Source organism: Pleurodeles waltl, chromosome 3_1 (assembly GCF_031143425.1).
Source record: "Pleurodeles waltl isolate 20211129_DDA chromosome 3_1, aPleWal1.hap1.20221129, whole genome shotgun sequence".
NCBI classification, from domain to species: domain Eukaryota; kingdom Metazoa; phylum Chordata; class Amphibia; order Caudata; family Salamandridae; genus Pleurodeles; species Pleurodeles waltl.
Window position 1 is genome coordinate 1,630,422,727 of NC_090440.1, and position 23,328 is coordinate 1,630,446,054.

General features: G+C 41.9%; 1 protein-coding gene across 1 annotated transcript in view; it reads right to left on the minus strand.

The window, feature by feature from the left end:
• FASTKD1 (FAST kinase domains 1) overlaps positions 1-23,328 on the minus strand; it is a 441,158-nt gene that overhangs the window by 56,465 nt on the left and 361,365 nt on the right. Inside the window, exon 14 of the mRNA XM_069225290.1 lies at positions 2,742-2,856. Within this exon, the coding sequence (XP_069081391.1) occupies positions 2,742-2,856 (115 nt within the window). The remainder of the gene's footprint in view (positions 1-2,741; positions 2,857-23,328) is intronic.

Here is a 23,328-nt window from a genome sequence, read left to right on the forward strand (position 1 = left end):
ATTGTATTGATGTTATCATTAATCTATGAGATGTATTTTTTGTGGTTAAACTTGGTGTGGTCTTTATCTGTTATTTTTGGTCTTGAGAAGTAGATATCGAGTTGAAGAAGGTGTGTATGTCTTGACACTTCATAATCATTGGAGTTCTTTCAAGATGGGGAGTTGTTTTTGGAGGTCTGGTTTTTATCCATTGTCTGTATGAACGTTTATTGTTGTTGTGGCTAAAGTGTTGTTGTTACTAGAAGTGTTGATCCTCAAGGTAAAGGTGCTGTGGCCGCTCCAACATACAGGGGAGTTGTTGGTTACTGTGGCCTGTCATCAGGGGACAAATATGACATGAAGGGCATATCCAGGAGAGTGGGTTGGGCAAGAAGAAATTTGTTGGCAGCTGAAGGCTGATTCTTCCAGTCAAAGCATTTGCTGATGTATTCTCGAATGCATATGTTTTGGTGGTTCATATGGTCATGGTTACTGTATCTAGTAAGAAATCTTTTAAGTCTCCACTGCTGGGCGGTGGGCTATCTATATTAAGGGGAAAGAACAGAGAATGAGAACTGGTGTGGAGATATCTTGTCAACAAGGGTTCATAGTAGCCCATGGTGAGGTTTTTGAAGCATATTATTTTTACTGATTTTCTTTTGTTTTCTTTTTTAATAAATCATGGCCAGTTTTCTTCCAATTTTACCAAAACGATTTTCGTTGATGATGTTAAACTCAGGTGGAATGGCTTCATGGCATGTGGGTGCAGAGTCTTCGCTGAGCCATGGATCTGTAATGAGGTGATGTCTGATGTGGTTTATGAGATTAGATCTTATAATTTCCTGGGGATTTTGTCAAGGATCTTGTGTTCAAGAGTAACCATTTTAGTTGTGTCTCTTTTCTCTTGATGCAAGGGTGCTTTTGGGGTGGGGGCAGGTCTGTGGTGTAGTTTGGTTGCAGCTTGGAGTGGACAGAAGATTGTTGGGTTAGAGAATTTTGAGGTTTGAAAGGTGTGTGTGTGTATTTGTAGGCATTTTGTGGAAGGTAGTGATGTTGTACTGTCTAGTAGCTTGAATGGGATTTGGAGGCGTCTGGGAACAAGGTGCGGTCAGGGAACCTATATATCATACGTTTGCTCCTTCCCCCGAGTTGAATTTTTTTCCTGCCATGTGACATTATGTATGTCAGTTGTTTGGGTTGTGGTTTTACAGTTAACATGTTGTTTTTGATAGGCTGTATGCTGTAGGCCTGATGGTTTGTTTTGCTGTTGATGAGGCTTCGTGGGCGATGTGGGTGGTTCAGTAGCAGTTATGTTCACCTTGTGAACGTAGATGTGAGGTGTGTGCATTTGGGATAGATGGTCTAGGGGTTAGTGGTAGATATACATTTTGCAAATGAGTAATTAATTGTTTCGGGGTTTGAAGGTGGATATGCAGAGTTTTGAGCCCTAGGCCCTTAGAGGTAGCACCCTTAATCTGACACACTTTAAATTTACCTAGTCACCCAGAATGAACACCCTGGAGTGTTTACAAAGGAGGAGAGCCCCAAGTGATCAGATGACCTGAACCAATGGGAACTCCATACCCTAGAACCCAAGGGAACCCAAGCCCTAGGACCGAGAACCAATAGGATCTTTAATTCCAGAAGGCAATAGAAACCCTAGGATTTACAATCAATAAAAATCCTAAGCTCAAGAGCCAATAGAAGCCTTAAGCTCTAGAGTAAATAGAAACTCTCAGGCTAACAGTCTATGGAAACACTTGCACTAAGCCCTACAAACCAACAAAACCCCTTGGATAAACAACCAATAGAAACAACAATCCTAAACCCTTGAAGCAAACAGAATGCCTCAGACCAACAGCTAACAAAACATTAGCCACACAACCAACAGAAACTTTGACTAACGACCAAAAGAAACCCTCAGACCAACAACCAAAAGAAACTCCAAGCCCTAGAGCCAATAAAAGCCCTAGCGGTCACACTAAACTTTATTAAAAATAAAAAATAAAAAAAACCTGAACATAATCGTTTTGTGACATTATCAATAAAATGCAAAACAGAGATTCAACACACTACCACCCAAAAGTGGCACCACATTGAGCAAATTTCTCTCTTCAACGACATTTTTGGTGTCCAATGAAATGTAATCAGAAATCTTTAAAGGGGTGAGGGGCAACTAGCATATGCAAACTTTGACTAATAAACTTGAAGCAGAGTACAAGAAACATTGACACACTGAGGTTGGCATCACAACACAAGGCTACAGACTGGATTTCACAACAAATGAGGGATGATTTTATTTGAATGGTGACTTTTTATTTACTCCACAGCTGACTATAGGGGGTTGTAAGCATGAGGTGGGAACTGCCATGGTGGGATTTAATGGAGAGATATGCTCTGAAATGACCCTTGTGAAAGAAATGTCTACATTTAAGAACTGTGATATCTTCAGAGTACAAGGAATCTAAAGAAATCAAACCAATAGTTCTATAGCATCAGTTAACCCGTATAGGGCATCTATGCACTTTCTTAAGAGAGGCAATTTAAACAAATGAGTCTTTAGAAGAAACAAACAAATGCATGTGTCTGGCACAGATTCTCTAGCAAGGCATTCCACAGAAGGCCGACAGAGACTCAGAAGCATCTAATTTAATAAAAGACGGCAAAACTTTCTGTTGCTTTCTAAACTGAAATCGACCTAGGTTTACAACGCAAACCTCTAAAGAAAGTAAACTGTTGAAAAATAAATTTGGACTACTTACCTGAACTACACGATAGCCAAGAATTTCAAGATGTCTTTTTTTCAGGAGGTATTCTCCTTTCAGGTGACTAGAGTTTTTGCAGAATGATTTTGTATCAAGAAACTCTAACGCAATTCTATTAGGAAAAAAAAGAAAACACGTGGTAACACCTGTACATCATGCTGCTATGTTATCGAGAAATCATATGCCCAATAACGTAATTGCACATTATCTGCACTTCATTTGACAAGCACTGGCAAAGAAAATAAGTCTGGGTTTAATGTGCTGACAGAAGGAGAAACAGTGATAGAACATTACTTCAAATTCTTAACATAATTCTAGCTGTACACTTATTCACCATTTCAGGTGTAATTCGACTTTTTAAAGTAAATAACTATTTGCTTATTTAAAAGTAAAAACAAACGAAATAATGCACAACGTGCATTTAAAAAGATAATAATGTAGGCTAAGTTTAAGTTACCTTGATTAACAGACAAATATAATAAACTTAAAATAACGGAATAAATTAATAAAACTTCAGAAGCATTAACATAAGATTTGCATTAATCTGTCACCATGGTTTCCTGTTTTATTAATTTAATATTAGCATAAGTCAGTATCTAACGGAGTTATTATTAGTGTGGGACTGCCGGAGTTAAAGAAAATGCCATTTAAATGTTAGCGGTCGCTCTGCTGGTAGGCAGAAATGGATTAGAAGTAATTTTTACCCAAATTAATGACGTTATTGTAGGAGTTGTGGTTAACTGTAATTGGCAACAGGTGCAATGACTATCAGTTTATACTGTAAATGTCTAAGCAGACCATTTAGCCTTGCTGTTTCTCATTTTAAAATTGTTTAAAAAGCTTTTTTTTAGCAATTTATCCGGCCTATGACACCAGGTTGTACATTTAGCTCAAATCACTAGGTTTCCAGCTGGACCTTAAAAAGCGCCCTGCTTTAATAATATCACCTCAAGAATTTGGAGCACATTTGTATCATTTACGGAGCCCCACTGTAACATCAAGCATCAGAGGCTGTGTTACAGACAATGTCCCGGGGCGTAACCAATGTTTAGCCCCTTTTTTTGCACCTTAAATCCTCCCCAGAGAACATTGGTATCATAGCAAGGGCCACAGGTTCTCGTGCAGACCCTTCTGTAACCTCGACCAAGTGGGGAGGGTCGGAGGGTGAGGGGCTGGGCGCAGGGGGGTGGGGGGGGGGGGGGCTATTGTTCCTTCACGATGAGGGAGGTGGACCAAAGTTAATAAGGGGATGCCTTTGACACTGTGGAAAATTTAGAGGCAGAAACCGGGGCGAAGCAGGCCGTTGGGAGGTGCACGGAGTGTATGCCACATAAGTGGTGTAGAATGCACCGCCCGAAGGTGCGCCAAGGAAGCAGGCGCAGAGGGCCCAGGGACTCCAGAACATCCTCCTACAAGTGGGTGCAGTCACACACTGCAAATGCTCTCCGCCCCCTAGGCTATTTCTGTAATATATTCTGTAATGATTACATACAGTTATATCGTTAGAATTATTTTGTAACCTTAATTAGGTAAAGAAACAGTTAATATACATAAGTTATTGAAATGCCAGTTCTCCCAATGTCATAAGACCCAGCTGTGCAAATGTGACTGGTTTTGTTATTGGTTTATGTCATCCTGTCACACTGTTATCTTGCTCTTTTCTATATACTTTGATATAATGTATTTGTCCAGCTGGTGACACTCTAACATAAGCAATCTGCATCCTGTAAAGCATTCCAGCCAAGACACCCCATCATCCCTATTCCATAGGCAATGGCATCACCTTTACCCCTTTATCAACACCCGGGGTGGGGATTCCCTTCTTAACTAAACCACTGGAGAATCAACGTTTCCTGTCACCTACCTTACACAATATTTTAGGGCTACAACAAAAGAATGGTAGCAAGGCATGGCTTGCCACTGTCAACCCAAAAGTTGGACTAAATTAATTAGGTCTCGGTGGTGTAGGAAATGCAGATTAGACAGAGGTCTCTTCTGCTCTGTGGACGTTACACCATTCTGGTTTTGTGATACCAGAAGCCAGATATATGGGACGATTCAGCTGTGTTTGGCAAGAGGTTATTTGTCTCTTACTAGGAGCATCAGTGTTCAGTGAAAAACTGAAAGAAACAGTGAAAGAGACACAGCGACAGCGTACCTGAAGTCTCTAATGTTGCCATTATCACCTTTCAGAGAGTGAAACAGAGACCCAGAGAAAAAGAAAAAGTGTTTGAGAGATTAAAAGTGATTGAAACAACCTGGAAGAGGGATATTACACAAATGGCAAGGAAGACAGAGTGTACATGCAATGATTGACAATGTCACTCATATGCAGATGTAAATAAAAGTTTAAATTAAGGAAGACATTAAAACAAGGTTTCAAAAACACTCTTGCCTATGTTTCACCTGCGTTAGATTAAGGGTAGGACAGCTCTCTTATACTAAACTCAAGCCTAATGTTTTCAAAACCGTGTTCTAAGGAATAAAAAGGTAATCTAAGATTTTGTGTTGGCTAATAGGTAATGTAGTTTGTAATGTCCTCTATGCACATACATATCTTTCCTGAGGTTCAGTGGAGACAAAGGTGGACAGAAAGGTATATGCAGAATCCTACTGTAGCTACGAAATGTTGACTCGCTTCCAAGGTTGATCTCTCTAGGACATGTACTACCTTTCAATTGCAGGATCCTCGAAATCTTCAAAGGTTAAAGGAGAAATGATAGAGGCCGCATAACGCACTGGTTATCACTAATCTTGATCAATTCCTGTTCAACGTTTCCACGACCCAGTACTTTTACAATGGCGTATAGCCATAACCCAGAAACGGGCACCAAAGTCCTTACCAGAGCAGTCCCATGCCCTGGGCAAACAGAGTACTGTAACAAGAAAGCAAGGGACACTGAGAAACGCAGACAATGGTAAGTAAATGAGGGATTATATGCATGTCTATCATAATCGTTCTAGTCCCAAAATATCAGGCAAATACACAAGTCGATTCATAGAAGCAATTTGCAGAAAAGTAATGACAAAAGAGCTTTGCCTCTTGCACAACCACTAATTATATTTCTCCACAAGACCAATACACTTCAGCACAAAGAAATGCCCAACCCATTATTAAAAGAAGCAGATAAAGCATTCTGTGTCTCGGCAAATAAACAAATAACAGTATTTGCAGCACAGAGTGTGACACCCAAAAGCACTAGGATAACACAAACGATGGTAGACCGTTAGGTGGAAACATACAAAGAAATTAGTCTGTTGGGATTACAGACTCAGGGGTTTTGGCCTCATCTTTCAAATTCAAGAAAAAATAATCAAAAGCTGAAATGAAAACCAAAAAAGAAGGCTAATGGGCAGTGGAGGACATGGGTATGACTGAAGGGAAAGACTGTAAGTGTAGTGACGACTGAAGGCTTTCTCCAATAACTCAAAATCATATTCCAAACAATCTTTTGCCCAAAAAGAGGATTTGCCCCTGCAGGCAGAGTAGTATCCCAAATCCATTGAATCCCATTTACAATTATAGTATATCTTATCTTTTATTAAGTACTTGATCCATCTAAGCATTCTTGCTTTGGGGCCTGTGACAGCTGAAAATCAACAGATGGCAGCTGTGATATTTAGAACGCAACGGTTCCACTGCAGGGATAAACATGTCTTTGCGTAAGAATTCTGGCAACACTATCAGCTGATGAGGTATTTTCAGTTGCCATTGAAGATAAAAAATAAAGAACAGACAGATCACTTGTAAAAGCTTGGACAACGTCACCCCTGCTTTTTCAGTTTATCTAACACTCTCTAGTAGATCAATTAAGTATTGTTGGATAGGTATCCCGTTTGTTGATCTCTGGAACAAAAAAATCCTTCTTAGCTGGAATTTCCGTAGCTTTTGAGGCGAAACAAAGCATTCTGCGAAGCTTCTGCATATGCAAAGTTCCCTTTGGCTCGACCTCTTGCTCATTAGTTATCACTTACTGAGGAAGACTGAGAGGACCAAAAGAATGAGAAAGAAACCAAACAGCCGTCAACTAGGCCTGACCAGGATTGCGTTCATTGTTGATTCCCCCAAATCCTTAATTTGACTAGGACAAAGACTTGTAGATGCCTCTATTTTAGCTCTGTAATGGTACCTGTGCCCTTCCTGAACAGGACAAGAAGAGGATTTCGATGGAGAAGGCTGCCTAGGACAATAATGATTTTCAAATGCACAAGAAATTAATACATATCAAAAAGCACATCAAGTGAACAGATAGGCTAGCTTCCATTAAACACTAAATAAATAGTTTGCCTTTCAATTTCTTATAGTTGTTTGATCTGTTAAACTGACAGCATTACTGCAATATTTTGCAATTTTTATGCATTTTTATTATTATAAGCATAGAGTTCTTTTAAATAAATCAAAGCATGTGCTATCATGGTAGAAGACAACTAATAGCATCCAAAATAGCGGAAAAGCATGTTAAACTAATTTCTGGCTTCTTAGAAGAACATAAGCTCTTACATCCCACTCAGATGGGTTTCAGAGCTCAACATAGTACAGAAACCGCCCTTTTGGCAGTGACCGAAGAAATTCGATAACGACTAGATACTGGTGGGTACGCAGCAATTATTTTATTAGACTTAAGTGCAGCATTTGACACAGTCGATCATAAAATCCTTCTTCAAAGAATTACTCAAGTGGGATTTGAAGGTACTATTTTTAACTGGCTTTCTTCCTTCTTAGAAGGTAGGTCATTTCAGGTTTTGGATAGCTCTTTTTTTTCCTGATATCCATTCCTTTAGCTGTGGGGTTCCTCAGGGCTCCTCTCTAAGCCCCACTCTTTTTAACATCTATATGTATCCCTTGGCTAAAATTGGGGAACCCTATGGTCTCTCTCTGATATCTTATGGTGATGATACCCAGTTGGTCTATTCTTTTAGCACCAATGTAAACTCTGATCAAGAAGCGGTATCCTCCCTCCTTACAGGCATCACTAACTGGATATCAGATAGTAAGCTCAAGCTAAATGATTAAAAAACTGAAGTAATGTTGGTGGGGAATTATTCCCTTCTTAAATCTCCCATCTCAATTCCAGAAGAATTTAAAAGAATTCCTCCCCCCAAAGGAAACCATAAAAATCCTAGGAGTATGGCTGGACTTCCGTCTATCGATGGAACAGGATGCAAAAGAATTAGCAGCTCTTGCTTCAATCTTCTAAGATTGCTTATAAATATTTTCAAATCTCTCCCCTTTCTCTCCAAAAGACTTATTATTCAAGCCCTCATATTATCCCGTCTAGACTATGGGAACGTGCTGTTCCTGAATTCTCCCATCTGTGTATTAAGGAGACTACAGATAGTGCAGAATGCGGCAGCCCGGCTACTCATGGCCATCCCCAGAACTGCATCGGCCAAATCAGCCTTAGTCTCCCTCCATTGGCTTCCTATCCAGCAAAGGATTAATTTTAAAGCTTTGTGTATGGTACATTTTCATGATAGGGGACCTTCTTTTATCAGGCGCATGATCACACCCTAAACCCCCCAGAGATCTTTTAGATCCTCATCTGCTCCTCTAATTAATCCCTGTCGTGTTAAAAAAACAAGATGGGGAGGTAGGACCTTCACATTCAAAGCAGCAAATCTATGGAATTCCTTCCCCCTATAACTCTGAATGGACAATACTGAACTCTCTTTTCGAGGTAAATTGAAGACTCTACTCTTTCCAGCATAAATTCTCACTGTGATGCCTTCGTCCTCTTTCAGCGCTGGGAGGCCTACAGGTAGCCATGTGCTTTATAAATCTATTAAACTAAACTAAACCTAATGCAGGAGTGATAGAGAAAGGGAGAGTATCTGATATTGCCAAGCCACGTTTTGTTCACAAGTACCATAAGTTTAAAGCCGTGCAATATAGATATCAAAAACACTGCATGTTATGGCCATCTATAGCAGACGATATTGCAACAGAAATTAAATATGGAAAAACCTTCAGAGATGTAGCTGTGTTTCAAGGACACATTAGTCTTGCAAAATCTTTTGAAGAAGGCCCACTATTAGACCAATGAAGTGAACAAAAAATGATGAATGGGTGGAATGCCTAAATTAATCTCAACCACTGGTCTTTACTCAGGGCTTCTTCCCAGTCTATCGTTTTTTCTGCCCTCCGTCCCACTTCAGATTAGAGCCAACTATACGTAAACCAGCTTTGTTCCTGCTCCAAGCGGAATTCAAACAAATTGAGACAGGTTTCACCCTAGTTGGGACTCTTCGGTCAGGCACAGCTTGGTTCCTGTGGCACAGTGAGCACGGGTCCCTTGTCTGGGTATACCCTTCACACTTGGTAGTTGCACAGAAGTAAACAAAATAGTGTTGAGTGCAATGCTTGAATTAATCTCTGGGCCCTGGTCATGCTTCAATCGATGAGTCCGCCCTAACTGCAAAACCATGTCCTCTCTGAACCGGAACACAAGCAACCACTGGGTTTAACAAAAGTGTAACAATTGTGAACATAGGACATTGTCTTGCATGATGGAAAAATCATGATATTTTGCTGAGGAAAAGAAGAATAAACGGGTTTCTGCTGTGAACATTTCAAAGTTACCAGCAGATACGATGGAATTTTGTTTAATCTTTATGTACTTTAGAACCCTAAAATTATTTCAGGATAGTTTACGTATCTCAAGTAAAGGCATATACTGAATGCTATTAGCACTTGCAATTACTAGAGTAAGGCAACTCGTTGGTGACAAAGGCAAAACAGAAGATTTTCACAACATTCAAATATTAATTCAATTGCTTTTTTTTGCTAGGCTGTTATTAGATGAAGTTCCCATGGATGTGATTTAGTTTGTCATTTTTCTCACATTATCTTGTTAAAGTTGTTTGTATTTTCTTATTTAGCAGTTCATTAACTGCACGGTATTCAAGTACAAAACAAAGTGTGCATGATGCGAGCATAATTGCCACCGCTCAATTAAGTGTCATTTTAGTCAAGACTTGCACACCCCGTTTCAGATCACAATAACAAATAAAAACTAAAGTAGGCAGAAGTTAGATGCTTTCTTCATTGCTATGGCCCTTTTGTATGTCTGGCTTAGAGACAGCTTAGCTATTTCAGCAGCCTCATGTAATGTAAATATTCATAAATAAAAAAGACATATGAATATACATACATATGGGGGCTTTTAGTCAGCTCTAGTCATTCACATTTTGCTTCTGCCCAACATGGAATACACCATGGGGCTGGGGGTCAGCCCACTTCAGCCATTTGCTCTCTTGCACTGAGTCATGGCGTTGTGTTTGATCACATGTGCACATCTATCTAGGCCCTAGTCCCAGCTGCATCCTCACCCTCCTTGTGACTACTAGCCTTTTTTTTTTTTACCTGTGACCACTACTGTGAAATGCAGTGTCTTAACCAGAAAGGCATATAGCATATTACACAATGTTAATGAATAAACAAAACACCCAAACTGTTTTCCACCACCTTCACGGTATCCTCCTTGCGGTGCTTGCAAAGAAGCTGAGTTACCAAACTAACAGCATTCATCAAATCACCATCACCTGCCATTCTGCACACAAACGCAACTGACACCAACAAATTCCAATTTTACGGTCTTGGTGCCTACTTTAGCACTGAGACCCGTCTCTCCTCCACATACCTAACATAATCAAAGAAATGTTACTAGATGGTTTCAACATCAATGTCTCTTCCTCTCCCAGTCTCTTATGCACCTCAAATAACAATACTATGGTGGCTTGAACCCTTTAATCTCCACTTCGTCCTAGAGCTTGCTTCCTCCTAAACTCATCTCCATGTAAACATACGCACCACCAACCTTTCAGACGAAGATGACTGGCACAATCATTTTAACGTAATATGGCGATTTTAAAATGAATTAAAATGTATTCATTGGAAAAATATGGTCAGTTCTCCTCATCAGACTTTATTTAACAGCTTAGTCTTTAATTGCTCACTGAATACTTCTTTGTGGGACCAGTTGTGAACTGAAGAGAAACCTTGGGATTTTTCCTGAGATGTTACAACCAATTGGCGACTGGCCGTGCACTCTCCTCAGCCACACCTAAAATTCAGTTCAATATTATGTGATACAAGAATCTTTTCTTGGAATGATTTATTTTGTGAAGATACGATTAAATGCATCTGCTAGAAAACATTTAGGGCCAGATGTAGGAAAGAAGCAAATTGCAAGTCGCAATTTGCTATGCAGAAAGGTGTCTCAGACACCTTCTGCAACTCGCAATGGGGTCGCAAAGACCCACCTCATTCATATTAATGAGGTGGGTCGCAGTTTGCGACCCCATTGTGAGTATGGGCACTCACGGGGATGGTGGCCTGCTGGAGACAGCAGACCACCATGTCTGTGACTGCTTTTTAATAAAGCAGTTTTTTTTTTTCCATCTGCAGCCCGTTTTCCTTAAAGGAAAACGAGCTGCACTTGGGAAAAAATACCGAAACCTTTAGTTTCGGGTTTTTTCAGAGCAGGCAGTGGTCCATTGGACCACTGCCTGCTCTGAAAAAAAATATTTTTTTTCCATTCACAAAGGGGAAGGGGTCCCGTTTGCGACTGGGTTACCATCCACTTCAAGTGGATGGTAACTGCGATTTCATTTGCGACCGCGTAGCATAGCGTTGCGAGTCGCAAATAGGAATTTTCCTATTTGCGAGTCGGAAATGCATTTTGCAAGTCGGATCCGACTCGCAAAATGCATTTCTGCATCGCGGAGAGGCTTTTGCGCCTCGCAAACGGCGTTTTTTGCCATTTGCGAGGCGCAAATCCTTTCCTACATCTGGCCCCATGTACCCCACGATTTTCACAGACACTTTGATATAGGGAATATCTGTTTAGCCATTTATCTCTTCATAGGTTACTATAAATTGCACCACTGCCATGTCAGAAACAGCACAGATTAAATATTACGTGAGACAAAATAAACAACTAAGATACTCCAGACTGTATTTTAATGAAATCAGCACTTGCTGAATGTATACCAGTAGATGATTGTGTTGGGTCTTACTTTCCATGTGTCCCTGCACCACCAGGTGCATGATGCTCCTTGGAATCTTGTTCTGTCACCTGGAGTTCTGGCATGACCGTTACACAAGCTGAAAGCAGAGGCCGACCAGAGTAGTCCCATACTCCTGATGGGATATCCTGATCTATGTACCTGTAACCTATAACTACAACTGATACTCTTAATTGTATCCTGATTAATTAATAAAGAACCAACCTGCCTGTTTGTAATGAAGAGTGCAGATTGATTACTGCACACCAGGGACTTTGATATGGATAACCTTCTTTTGCCAAAGAAGTCATCTGAGCCGGGGCTTTACACCAAAAGTAATTTGAATGTGCAGGATAGAGACGGTCACTTATTATCTATTGTGCTAAGAGCTGCAAGTGATTAGGTAGAACAAGCCCTCTAGCAACATAATTTATACAGTGTGCATAAGTAAGCAATGAACAACACAAACCATTTAATGTTTCAGCACCTCAAGCTCACCTAAGGACAAGTTGATAAGCAGTTAGGAGCCCATTAGGTTGTGCCAATGTTGAAAGTGGATCACAACACATCCCTTAATAAACTGTAGGGCTTGTACAGCCCTCCAGTTCAGACAGTTTGCAACAGAAAACCTCATTTCATACCTTCACGACATATAAATATAGATATATGAGTCATTCCACATGGATGCAAGGGACAAGTCTTGAATGAACCGAGGACAAAATTCTGTACTTGGTGATTGTATCAGGAAGACCGTAGCATAAGCAAATTGGGTCTTATGGGGCAGGAGGAGGGCACCCAGGGAAGATGGTAGCAGTCCTAGGTCTTGTCACAAAAGAAAATGTTACTTAACCTGTAAGCACCTTTTCAGAGCATCTAATGCTGTAGATCCACATGCTCTGCATACTCCTGCCGTCTAGTGTTGGACTTGGACTTTCCAACTTATGCTCATGGATACTGGCTAAACCTTATATTTTGTTTGCGCTCAGAGAGCGAAGGTAAAAGTGGACTGCACAGTAAGACCACTTTTGATCTGCCATGTGCATTTTAAGTTGTTAGGGACTAAGTAACAACGTACCATCATTGCCAGCTTCCAGAGAGGAGTGTGGGCGCATATGAATGTACAGCACTACTTGCTATGCACAGATGCATGCAGGGTAACATTTTCCATTTATAGCATGTGTACGCTCAATATTGTAACGCACACTGGCAAAAAGCAAAAACATGTTTGGTCTCAAAAAGCACACCTTGCCATAGTAGTACCTAGCATTGAACAAAACTACTTTGTGTTCTGATATGCTCTGTGTGAAAGAGTAGGTTGTGATTATTCACAGGGAAGCCAGATGATACATGAATAGAGAGAAAGAATTAGAATAAAAACAAAAGGTCTTGGTTAACGGCAGACCTAATTAGGGGCCCAATTCTTAAAGTCACAAAAGTACACCTATAGTATGCGTCTTTGGATTACTCCAGATTTACTTATTTAATGAATTCCCAAGACTTTACAGAGGTAGACCAGGGAGTCACAATCCTAGAAAATATATGTGAACTGTATTTTAACACGAGCAAATATGCATGTTGAAATTTGCTCATGATAAAATCTGTTGAGTATTTACAAGTTTACTTCCCTCCAACCACTTTTTTCCCCAACCCTGGAGGAAGTTTTACTGTTGACTATTGTCAGGAGTAAATTTCCACCCTTTCTCAGTATGGGAAAAGATTACAGAAGAGCTGGTGAAAACCTTTAAAACATGCAAGTTAGTATGTTTGCACACTGGTACCTTCAGCCGCAGTATGTAGATCTGCGGAAAGGTGGGAAAATATGGAAATTGCTAGTATCCAAGCATTATAGGAAAGGCTATTATCGGAGCTCTTAATATAATGAGTTTGATGTCATAATTTGTTGCCGCACTACATGGCACCAAATGGACAAGTAGATTTTGTTTTACAAGACAAGCAGATTTATGAAGCAACCTGTCTCATCAACAAGTAGATATTTTATTCTATTCCCCTGTCATTGGTATCATCAAAGCCTCATTTGAAAAATAAGCCAAAATTGATGTCTGCAATGAATGTCGAAAGTTTAGACCCCATACAACAAAAAGGAATTTATATCCAATAGTCATCAACATTCAGCAATGAACTGGCATCAAAATAATGACAGTGTGCAGTGTGTCTCAGTGGGCAAAGAAAAACCACAACCAAAGGTACCAGAGGGAAAGTAACTGATGTAACAAAACTCTCTGTTTATAAAATTCAGCAAACAGATTCAAATAATATGCCAATATCACAATGTAGTTAGGTTGTTACTATGTATGTCAACCCTCAATGCAATACTGGTGTCTCATCAGTACAAGGAGGATGATGGGACATATAGGCCAGAAGTAAAGGGTAATACTGGTCCAAGAGTCGGGTGACACATGCAACAGTAATCCCCCATGCCATTTGTAAAGCATATATATACTAATTTCAAGGGTAGCGATAAGCCTTGACGAGTGGATGAACTCCAAAATAGAGGTGATGTGGCTGGGTAGGAGGGAGCCATCCCCTCTTTTTCAGAAAATTGCATAAGTTGGGACAGTGAGGGAAGGATTCCCACCACTGCCTGTGAGGATGCACTGACTGTAAAGCAGTTTACATTCAAGCAGGTGCTAGCGGGCAGTCGAAGAACATTTTTGGAATATTGTTCTTAACAGAGTCTGGTCAACCATAGCCTGCTTGGGGGGGGGGGGGGGACACTAGTATTTCCACACGGTTAGGCTTTGAAAAGGTTTGCAGTGCTGACCAGGTGGCTGCCTTGGAGATATAGATGCTGTCTGGTAGCTCCTCCCTAACGTATGGGAGGTGCGGTAAGTTCATGTGTAGCCTTGGTGTACGTATTAATGAACTTGAAATCCACCTTAAAATGTCTGCATTATTAATGGCATGAACTTTCTGGGATTTAGCAGAAGTTACAAAGAGCTGATTAGTTTTGTGGCAAGGCTTAGTCCTTTTAATATAATACACAAGTGGCCGCTTGGCACCCGAAATATGCAACCCCCCCAGATTGTAGAAATAATACAGGTATCTCAACTGTCAGGTTAACGTGGAAAGGTGAGACTACCTTGGGCAGGAACTTTGGATTAGTCCTAAGCACTGTCCTGGCCTTGTGCACTTGAATGAATGGTTTCTGAATGACGAGTGCTTGCAACTCAGTGAGCCACCCGAGTGATGTTATGGCCATTTGAAAGGCTACCTTCCAGGAAAGAAACTGTAGGTTATTAGAAAGGCTACCTTCCAGTAAAGAAACTGTAGGCTATTAGAAAGGCTACCTTCCAGGAAAGAAACTGCAGGAAACAAGAGTGGAGGGGTTCAAAAAGCCCCATCTCTAATTCCTATGGGCATTACCCATTTACGTCCCTCTGTGAATGCCTTACAGGGATCCTGAAAAGGGAAATTTGTATAGGTTTATGAAAGATCAGCCCTATGGCAGGTGTAAAATATAGCAAATGTTGTTTACCTTGACTTTGAAGGGGTTGAGATGCAGTAGTGGCAAATTTCCTGGACATGGCAGCATAACATGCACATGTCATGAGCATATGTGCCTTATGTAATATCGTCACACACAGGGAGATTCAGGTAGCCATATACTATGACCTCAGGTGCCAGATTGCGCCTTGGGATCGGGGTGCCCAATTTAGCCATGTTGTTGTGTGAGAAGGTCTGACCTGATCTGGAGCTTCTCGTGGGAACTGATGGGCATCTCCAGGTCCATAGAGTATTAGGGCTGTTGGGCCGAAATTGAAGCCATTAAGACGAAGGTCACAGACACCTGAATCAGCTTCCTCACCATGCACAAGATGAGTGGAAGAGGAGGAAAAGCATACATGAATATCGCCGACTAGTTCATCCATAGTGCATTGCTTATGGACTGTGGGTACCTGGAGGTGAAGCTTAGGCATTTCACGCTATCAAGGGTGGTGATGAAGTCAATGACAGGGGTTCCCCACAGCTGGAAGAACATGTGGAGGACTTGTGGGTGCAGCATCCTTCGTAATCTTCAAAATCATTATCCACCCCAAGTAGGTGTTCTGCTAAACGCAGCTGGGGGAAGTAGAACTCTTCCCTCCCTGGGTTATATATATAATGCATGTCTGTAATACTGTCTGACTTTATGAGGACTACTTTGCCATACAATGGCTTGTATATAGATTTGAGGACTAGGCAGATGGCCAGCAGCTCCTGGTAGCTGATGTGTTGACCTTGGTGGTAAGGGATCCAAGTACCATGCATTATTATGATTTAGAGATGTTTACTCCACCCAGTGAGTGATGTGTCGTGGTAATGGTCATCTGCAGAAGAGGGTTTAAGAAAGGCCTGCTAAGTAACGGGGTGTTCCTGTTCCACCACTGCAGAGTGCGCTGAATGCTGGCCTTTAGCAATCCTAGCTGTTCTCGCTAACCTCTGCTTGTGACCACTGCCTTGTGAGAGATTATTGGAGCAGGAACATGTGTAACACTGTGTGTTGCACAACTGTAATGCAGGATGCCATCATACCCAAGTGCTTCATTACAGTTTTTACAGTTAGTGGAAGAGTGGACTGAAAAAGACTTAGCATCTACTGAAATGCCACCACTATCTGCTGGTGGGGATATGCTTTCCCAGTAACAATATGTAACATAAGGCCCTGTAAGAGCTGGATCTTCTGGTGCTGGAGGTGAGACTTCTTTCCACTGATGGTGAACCCTCAGTTGTGGAGTACAGTTAGAGACACAAGAGTTTATGCTAGGTATTGTCGCCTGCTTCTTCTCTTGATTAGCCAGTTATCGGGATATGGAAAGGTGTGGATGCCCTCTCTGAAGATGAGTGGCTGCCGTTTCCAGGAGCATGGTAAAGACCTTGGCAGTCATAGTGACTCCGAAGGGTAGAACTTTGAATACATAGTGTTGTAAAATTACCATGAACTGAAGGTACTGATGTGTGGAGGATGTGGGTATAGAATCAGGTAGGCTTGAGGGCTAATGCCATCATGTAGTTGGAATAGGGACGACTTCCTGCAATGCTGTCATGTGAAAATGCACCGCTATAATATACCTATCCAGTGGCCTTAGGTCCAGGAAGCCTTCCTTCTTCGGGATGAGGAAGTGCAGCAAGTACACGGCTTTATCCCATTGCTGTTGAGCTATGACCTGTATTGAGCGGATATGATGGAGCGCTTGAACCCCTTCCATACAGAGAGTGAAGTGGTCTTGACTGAGGATGTAGAGGTATTGTTTAATGAGGGAGGAATGGAATTCTAAGCTCCAGCTATGCTGAACAACTGCTATGCCTCAGTGGTCTGAGGCGATATCCTCCTAGCGTGGATGGAAATCCTTCTTTAGTCTCCACCTAATAGGTGCTGTGTGATTGGGGAGGGGATTGGGGCGGGTGTGGGGTATATGGGAACATAGGCATGTCAGTGGTGGGAACAGGCTCTTTGGCTCCTTTGCCACAGCACCCTCTACCTCTGTCCTTGCCACCCCTTCAATATCCTCTGCATGGGACTTGTGATAGGACCATGGTTGGCACTGGTAGGTTTACATCTGGCTTGGGAATGTGATCTTAGTTCCGTCCCTTATTTGGTGCCTACAAAAGGTGCTCCCAGGAGGACCTTTCGTCCTTCTTTACCATTTCCAAAACCTCCACCACTTGGAGCCCAAAGAGATATTCCCTGTTGAACTGGATGTTGAGGAGGTGTTCTTGAACATTTGGCGTAAACAATGAGATGCAAAGCCATGTGTGGCAGTGTAGCAGGATGCTAGTGTTTGCGCTGTGAGAGGGGGTATTCACTGCACCAAGTGCTAAGGGGATGTTCCCAGTACAAATAATTTTTCCCTCAGCGATTAGATCTGAGGTCGTCTTTTTGTTGTGTACCACAAGCAAATCTGGAGGGCCGTGGCCGCTAACTTAGAGGGGGTTGTTGAGAGAAGAGTTCAATTTCTTCTTGAGCCATTGCATGGCCATCGTTGTCCTAACTGGGTCTTAGAAGTTGTCTGGTGCCAACTTCAGCATGCCCATAGGCATTGAGGGAAATGAATGGTATAGTTTGTCTTAGAGAGGGTCTCAACACAAAAGTTGCACTCCTCCTATAAGATTTGCACACATGTTGGTTCACCCACTGAATGTTAGCAAGATATGTGGTGGTAATCGTTTGGTACAGATGGCTTAGCCGGGCATTGTTCTAGATCTGGGTCATCTGCAGAGGTAATAAAGCAATCACCACAAGAGTCATCCCTGTCCCCTGGGACAACGGGGTGGTTGTAAGGGTCTCTCTCCCATAAGGACTGCCTGGGTCAGTGCACTAACCTGCAAGAAGGTTGTAGTCGATAGTATCTGCATGGTGGTGATGGAGGTGGTGGGGATTACATGGGTATGGGATGTAGGATACGTAGCATTGTCCTTGCCGTTTTCGGACACTGGATGTTGTGGTGCATCAAAGATGAGCTCCTCATTGATGGTTAGCCTTACTTTAATAGGGATAGTGGGCAATGGTTGATGACTTTCCTGGAGGCATCTTAGCAGTAATCCTGCCAACCTCTGGATGTATGAAGAGATTTGCATGGCGCCCAGCTGTTACACCAGTCTTTCCAGGATGGGGGCCTTGGATTCTTCCAATATCAGTGGCAATGGGATCCTCAACTTAGCACTCTGCTCTCAGCATCGATTTAGACTCCAAAATATGAGGCTTGGTGCCCTTCGGATTGTGGCGGGGACAGGAGTCTATGACTGTTGAGGCTCGACACCCTTGCCTGGGAGCTTGCTTGGGTCAAAAGCCTTCTCTCAATGCCGACTGAAGCCAAAGGGCAGTGGCGGGCTGGAGGCTGGGATTTTCTTTCTGCTCTGCTTGAGACTTGATGCCCAATTCCTGAAGAAGTGGTCAACTTCAGTGTGGGGGCCACTTAACTGAGCTGGGTTTCATCTTCTTGCTTGGCAATACACACACCCCTTGGTGGCTTCTTGGTTTGGGGTAAAGCAGGTGTTGATGCCTTGGGCACCTCATCTTGATGACGGTCCTCGAGGGCTTCCAAGGAAGATGTCTCGGGGCTGGAAGTAGGTCGGGCTATTGGGATACAAGAGAGACATGCCTCTTGCTACGCTTAGCATGCTTGGGGCTTTGAGGATGGCTGCTGATACATTTTCAAGTGTACCCAATGCTGTTCACTTTGGTATATCAAAGTCTTCTTGCACCAAAAGGTGAGGGAGAACTCATAGGTCTTGTAGTCAGGGGAGAGGTTGCAAACACTGTTCTGCCCAGGGGTACTTCATGTTGCCCTCCAGACAAAATTGGAAGGATGCATGTTCCATCAACCACCTCTCAGTCTGCACGCTCCGGTGCAAGCTCCAAAGAGATAAATGAAGATTCACTCAAGTCGAAGAAAGCAACCAGGGTGTTGTGGTGAAGCGGTCTGTGGAGGTAGAGTAGTGTCTCAGTTGGGAGAACTGTTGAATGCACACCAACTGTGCTGTGATTGTTATTAGAGTGGAGCATTTAGACCCAAAAATGCCACAAGAGACATCGGTGTCCAAGTCATAGCTTGACAAGTTCAAACCAGATGGCAAAAAAAACACAATCTAAGGTGGGGTGGGTACCCATGCACTTTGTGGAGTAAGGGAGGAGTCACAACATATCCCATGACTAAAAGCTTCTTTAAAGAAAAAAAACGTAATATCTCAGCACAACACTATATGGTCTTAGTATGCAGAGCATGTGTGTCTACAGCCACACCTGCTGCTCACATTAATTCTCAAAGCAAATAAAATTGGGGTTAACTATAACCAGGATAAAAATGTTTGGAGTGAAACAAAGAAGAATAAATGGGAAGAGTAAACCTTTAATTTAGAAGTTAACAGCAGAGAAATGGCTGTTTTTCTCAAAATGGAAAGTTACCATCTTTAAGAGGGTACTTATGTTTTGTAAAACATACTAGTCCACGGTCCAGAGGATACATTAGAGCCTGTTAATAACACAATGCCCAATATGCATTAATAGAAAAAACAAAACGTTGTTGGAATTGCTTCTGCTACTAAAACATTTTTCCTGGTTAGAGTCTTTTTTCAGATATTATAGTTTCTTGTCATTCCTTTTCACCTTTGATCCCCCATATAGACTTTTGTAACACTATGTTCAAATGCCTGCACAAATGTCCTTTGCTGCCTTTCTTAGTATTGTACTCTGTACCCAGACTCACAACAAGCTCTTGACATTCCAAGGACTGGCTTCCACTCTCAAATCACTGGTGGCTCATATACACCAGGACTTTACTTTTGGGGACAGAGGCTTTTTCATTCTTAGATTCTGACCCAGAACAAGACAGAGAAAGGCAGAAAAAGGGGATGAATGAGTTAGAGAAAAAAGGAAAACCTATGACAAAGGGAAAAGGCAGTGATAACATGGAACTTGCAAGATTGCCTGACAGAGTGTCTGATTGTGGGTAAAAGAGGCATAAGGTGGATTTGAGGTTAGAGAGACTCAGTATTCGGCAAACCCGACATATGGCAATGTCGGAGGTTGATTTTTGAGAGGGTCTTCGTGCCACAGCTTTAATTAATTAATTTATTTATTTTTCAAATTAAGCACTGCCTAAATACCAGGTGCTCTCTTTCCACTTAACCCTCCTCACTCAATGATCACAAAACTACACGCATCTGATGGCATGTATACCAGATTAAGACTCTGGCTCAACATGAAATGCCAGGAAAACTTGATTTTCTGTGCCACAGCTTCAGACTGCGGTGTTATTTCCTTCCTCCTTTGAGACTTGCACCAACCTCCGCCGCGCTCAGCCAAAGGCCTGTGCACAGCATGGGGTTGGGTGGTTAGGTGGGTTCGCTGCGGGTCTGGCTGCCAGCCAAGTCTTTTGAGCATCTTTCGCTGCACATGGGTGAAGGCCATGCATGGTGCAAGGGTGGATGTTTATACGGGGGTGGCCTCAGGGCCTGGCTTCAGGCCTCTTTGGCTGTGCACAGGGGTGATTGAATTAACGTAAAGTAATGGAAATTACTATACATTAAAAAAACAAATCACAGAAATTCACTACATGGACGTTATAGTTAGGCTCACATTTTAAAAGTACAAAGCCACAGAAATTCACCAGTTATAGCGCGACTCCTGCAACAGCGAGTGCTCTGATTGGCTGGCTGTTGGAATATTAGAAATTAAATTGCCACCATTTCTGTTTACTGTGTAAAACTGGAGGTGTGGAAATGAAGTAAAAAAGCTATATAAGGAGGGCAGTAGAAAGGCATGCTGTTCCCCTAGATTTAGAGAGGAGGTGTCTAAGGAATAACTACTGTGAATATAATAAACGTATACTGTTTGTAACTATTTTTTTTTTTATCTTGCAGGACTCTTGCAGGATTGTGAATAGTAAAAATAAGTATATGATTTCTCAATACACAATATTAGTAGGAATGGATACTGTGATGACTGTTTTTGAAAGAAAGTGTGTGAGAGATAAGAACTGTGATGAATAGATGGTTAATTATTATTATTTTTTTAAATTACGATCTTGCGGTATGGTGAGAAGTAGAAAGGAGTAGGTGATCTGTGAATATACTGTGGTATGCACACTTGCTACTGTGGGAAGGAGTCTTTCTGGAGATGGTCTACTATTTACATCCATCAGCTTGGTAAGAGTTGCGAGTACAGTCTCTTGCCACATCCTACTATGCACACCCATTATCAGAGAGAGAGGTGTTAGCAGACAGGACAGTCCCTTGACAGAGTATATTATGCACACTTATCATCCAAGAGAGGTCTCAGCGGAGAGCTGAATTCTTTCCTGCAAACATTACAGATAACCTACTTCGCAGAAACTTTCTTGCCACCTGGCCTCATGACAAACAACTGCCACACTAAGAATTCCTTGGGTGGCTGAGATGACTGAGCGGGTGCAGAAGCCCCTGGCTGTTCATCAGAATCTGATAAATAAATTTTTCTACTGAAAGGAGAACAAGCCAAATATGCCTACTCTCACCAAAAAGACATTTTTCTACTGAAAGGAGAACAAGCCAAATATGCCTACTCTCACCAAAGCCCAAAAGTGAAATGATGCAAAAAGGATGGAATCTTCTTCTAAATAAAGACATCCATATGAACCATTCACAATCCTTCCTTAGGGTGTACTTCCTCTCTCAAGTGTCTCACGGGTGACTCGCGAGACCATAATTCCTTTATATATTCTATAGAAAAATACATAATACATTTTTCTACCTGCATCAACATATCTAATGTTCTATTTTGTTCAAAATTACTGTAAAACACTGTAATTAACTTACTTCTAAATGTAGTATCTCTCGAATGGTTCGCAAGAGCCAAACAGGAAATACAGCCCCATCGGATTGCGTGCTGGGGACTGGGCAACCGGCTCCCACAAGCGTTTTGTGAGAGCCATCACTTCTAAAGTAACTAAATATCCTGTAGTGAGGCCCTCTTGGACCTAAGTTGGTTTCCCATCTTTAGCTTTGTTTTACATTTCATATTGTACACGCTTTAGCAGCAGTGCTTTTCAGCACCAACATTTTACACCCTTAGCTTGCATATTATCATTCTCGGAATACACTGTACAAGTTGCTTGTTTTAGTTAGCCGTTTCCCGACACATAATCAGTACATTCTGTTCAAGGCTAGTAACACAGCACACAATATCTTAATGCTTGCGTGGCCTGTTCCAGGCAGCTTCTAATATGTAGGCATTTCATTGCATCAGAGCTGTGCCTCAAACAGTGTGGCTTTGATGATATAAATTATGCACTGACCTGGAAGGAGCAGAGGGGCACTCCAGCCACAACTGCCCTGGTACAAATGCGGTGTTGGGCATACAGCACTGCTGGATCTAATCAGCTTCCCAAAAGAATTACAATGCATATGACAGGATGGCTCCTGACGCTGTTCCCCAGGTATGGCAGCCTCGGCGAACCTCTTAAATCGGGCAGTGGGTTCACCCACTATGCTCTCAATATAGACGTAGGAACATCTAAAAATGATTTGCCATGCTTGGTTTGCTCTCTCACTTTACCATGTTCACAATGCTGGTTACTTTGATTTTCTCACTGCCCTTGTGTTCAATGTAAGGTCTACCCACAATGGCGTCTACATCTGTAGACTTAGGATCAGTAGAAACCTTGAATTTGCAAAAACACACTAACTGTAACACCAGGAACTGCATTTATCAAATCACTTGTCCTTGTGGTCTCTGGTACATAGGGATGACAACCAGACCAGTTAAGATCTGAATTAAAGGCCACCGCAGCACCATCAGTTGCCAACGGGCTGCTTCCAAGTTGAGTACCCATTTTATTGAGAAAATGCATACTCCTGATCACCTACGCTGGGTCATTCTTGAAACTATAACTAACCAGTTCACTAAAACAAAAATTGTTGGATGAGGAGCAGAGGTGGGTCTTTAGACACACATCAGAGGACTGAACAATGATATCCCCCCGGATAAATGTTTTTACTTAACAATGGGACACGGTTTTCCTTTTAAAGGAATGTTGGGATACCACCCAACCTACCCTTTCCTTTTTTATATACTTTTCATAGTAGATATTTTAAGACACAG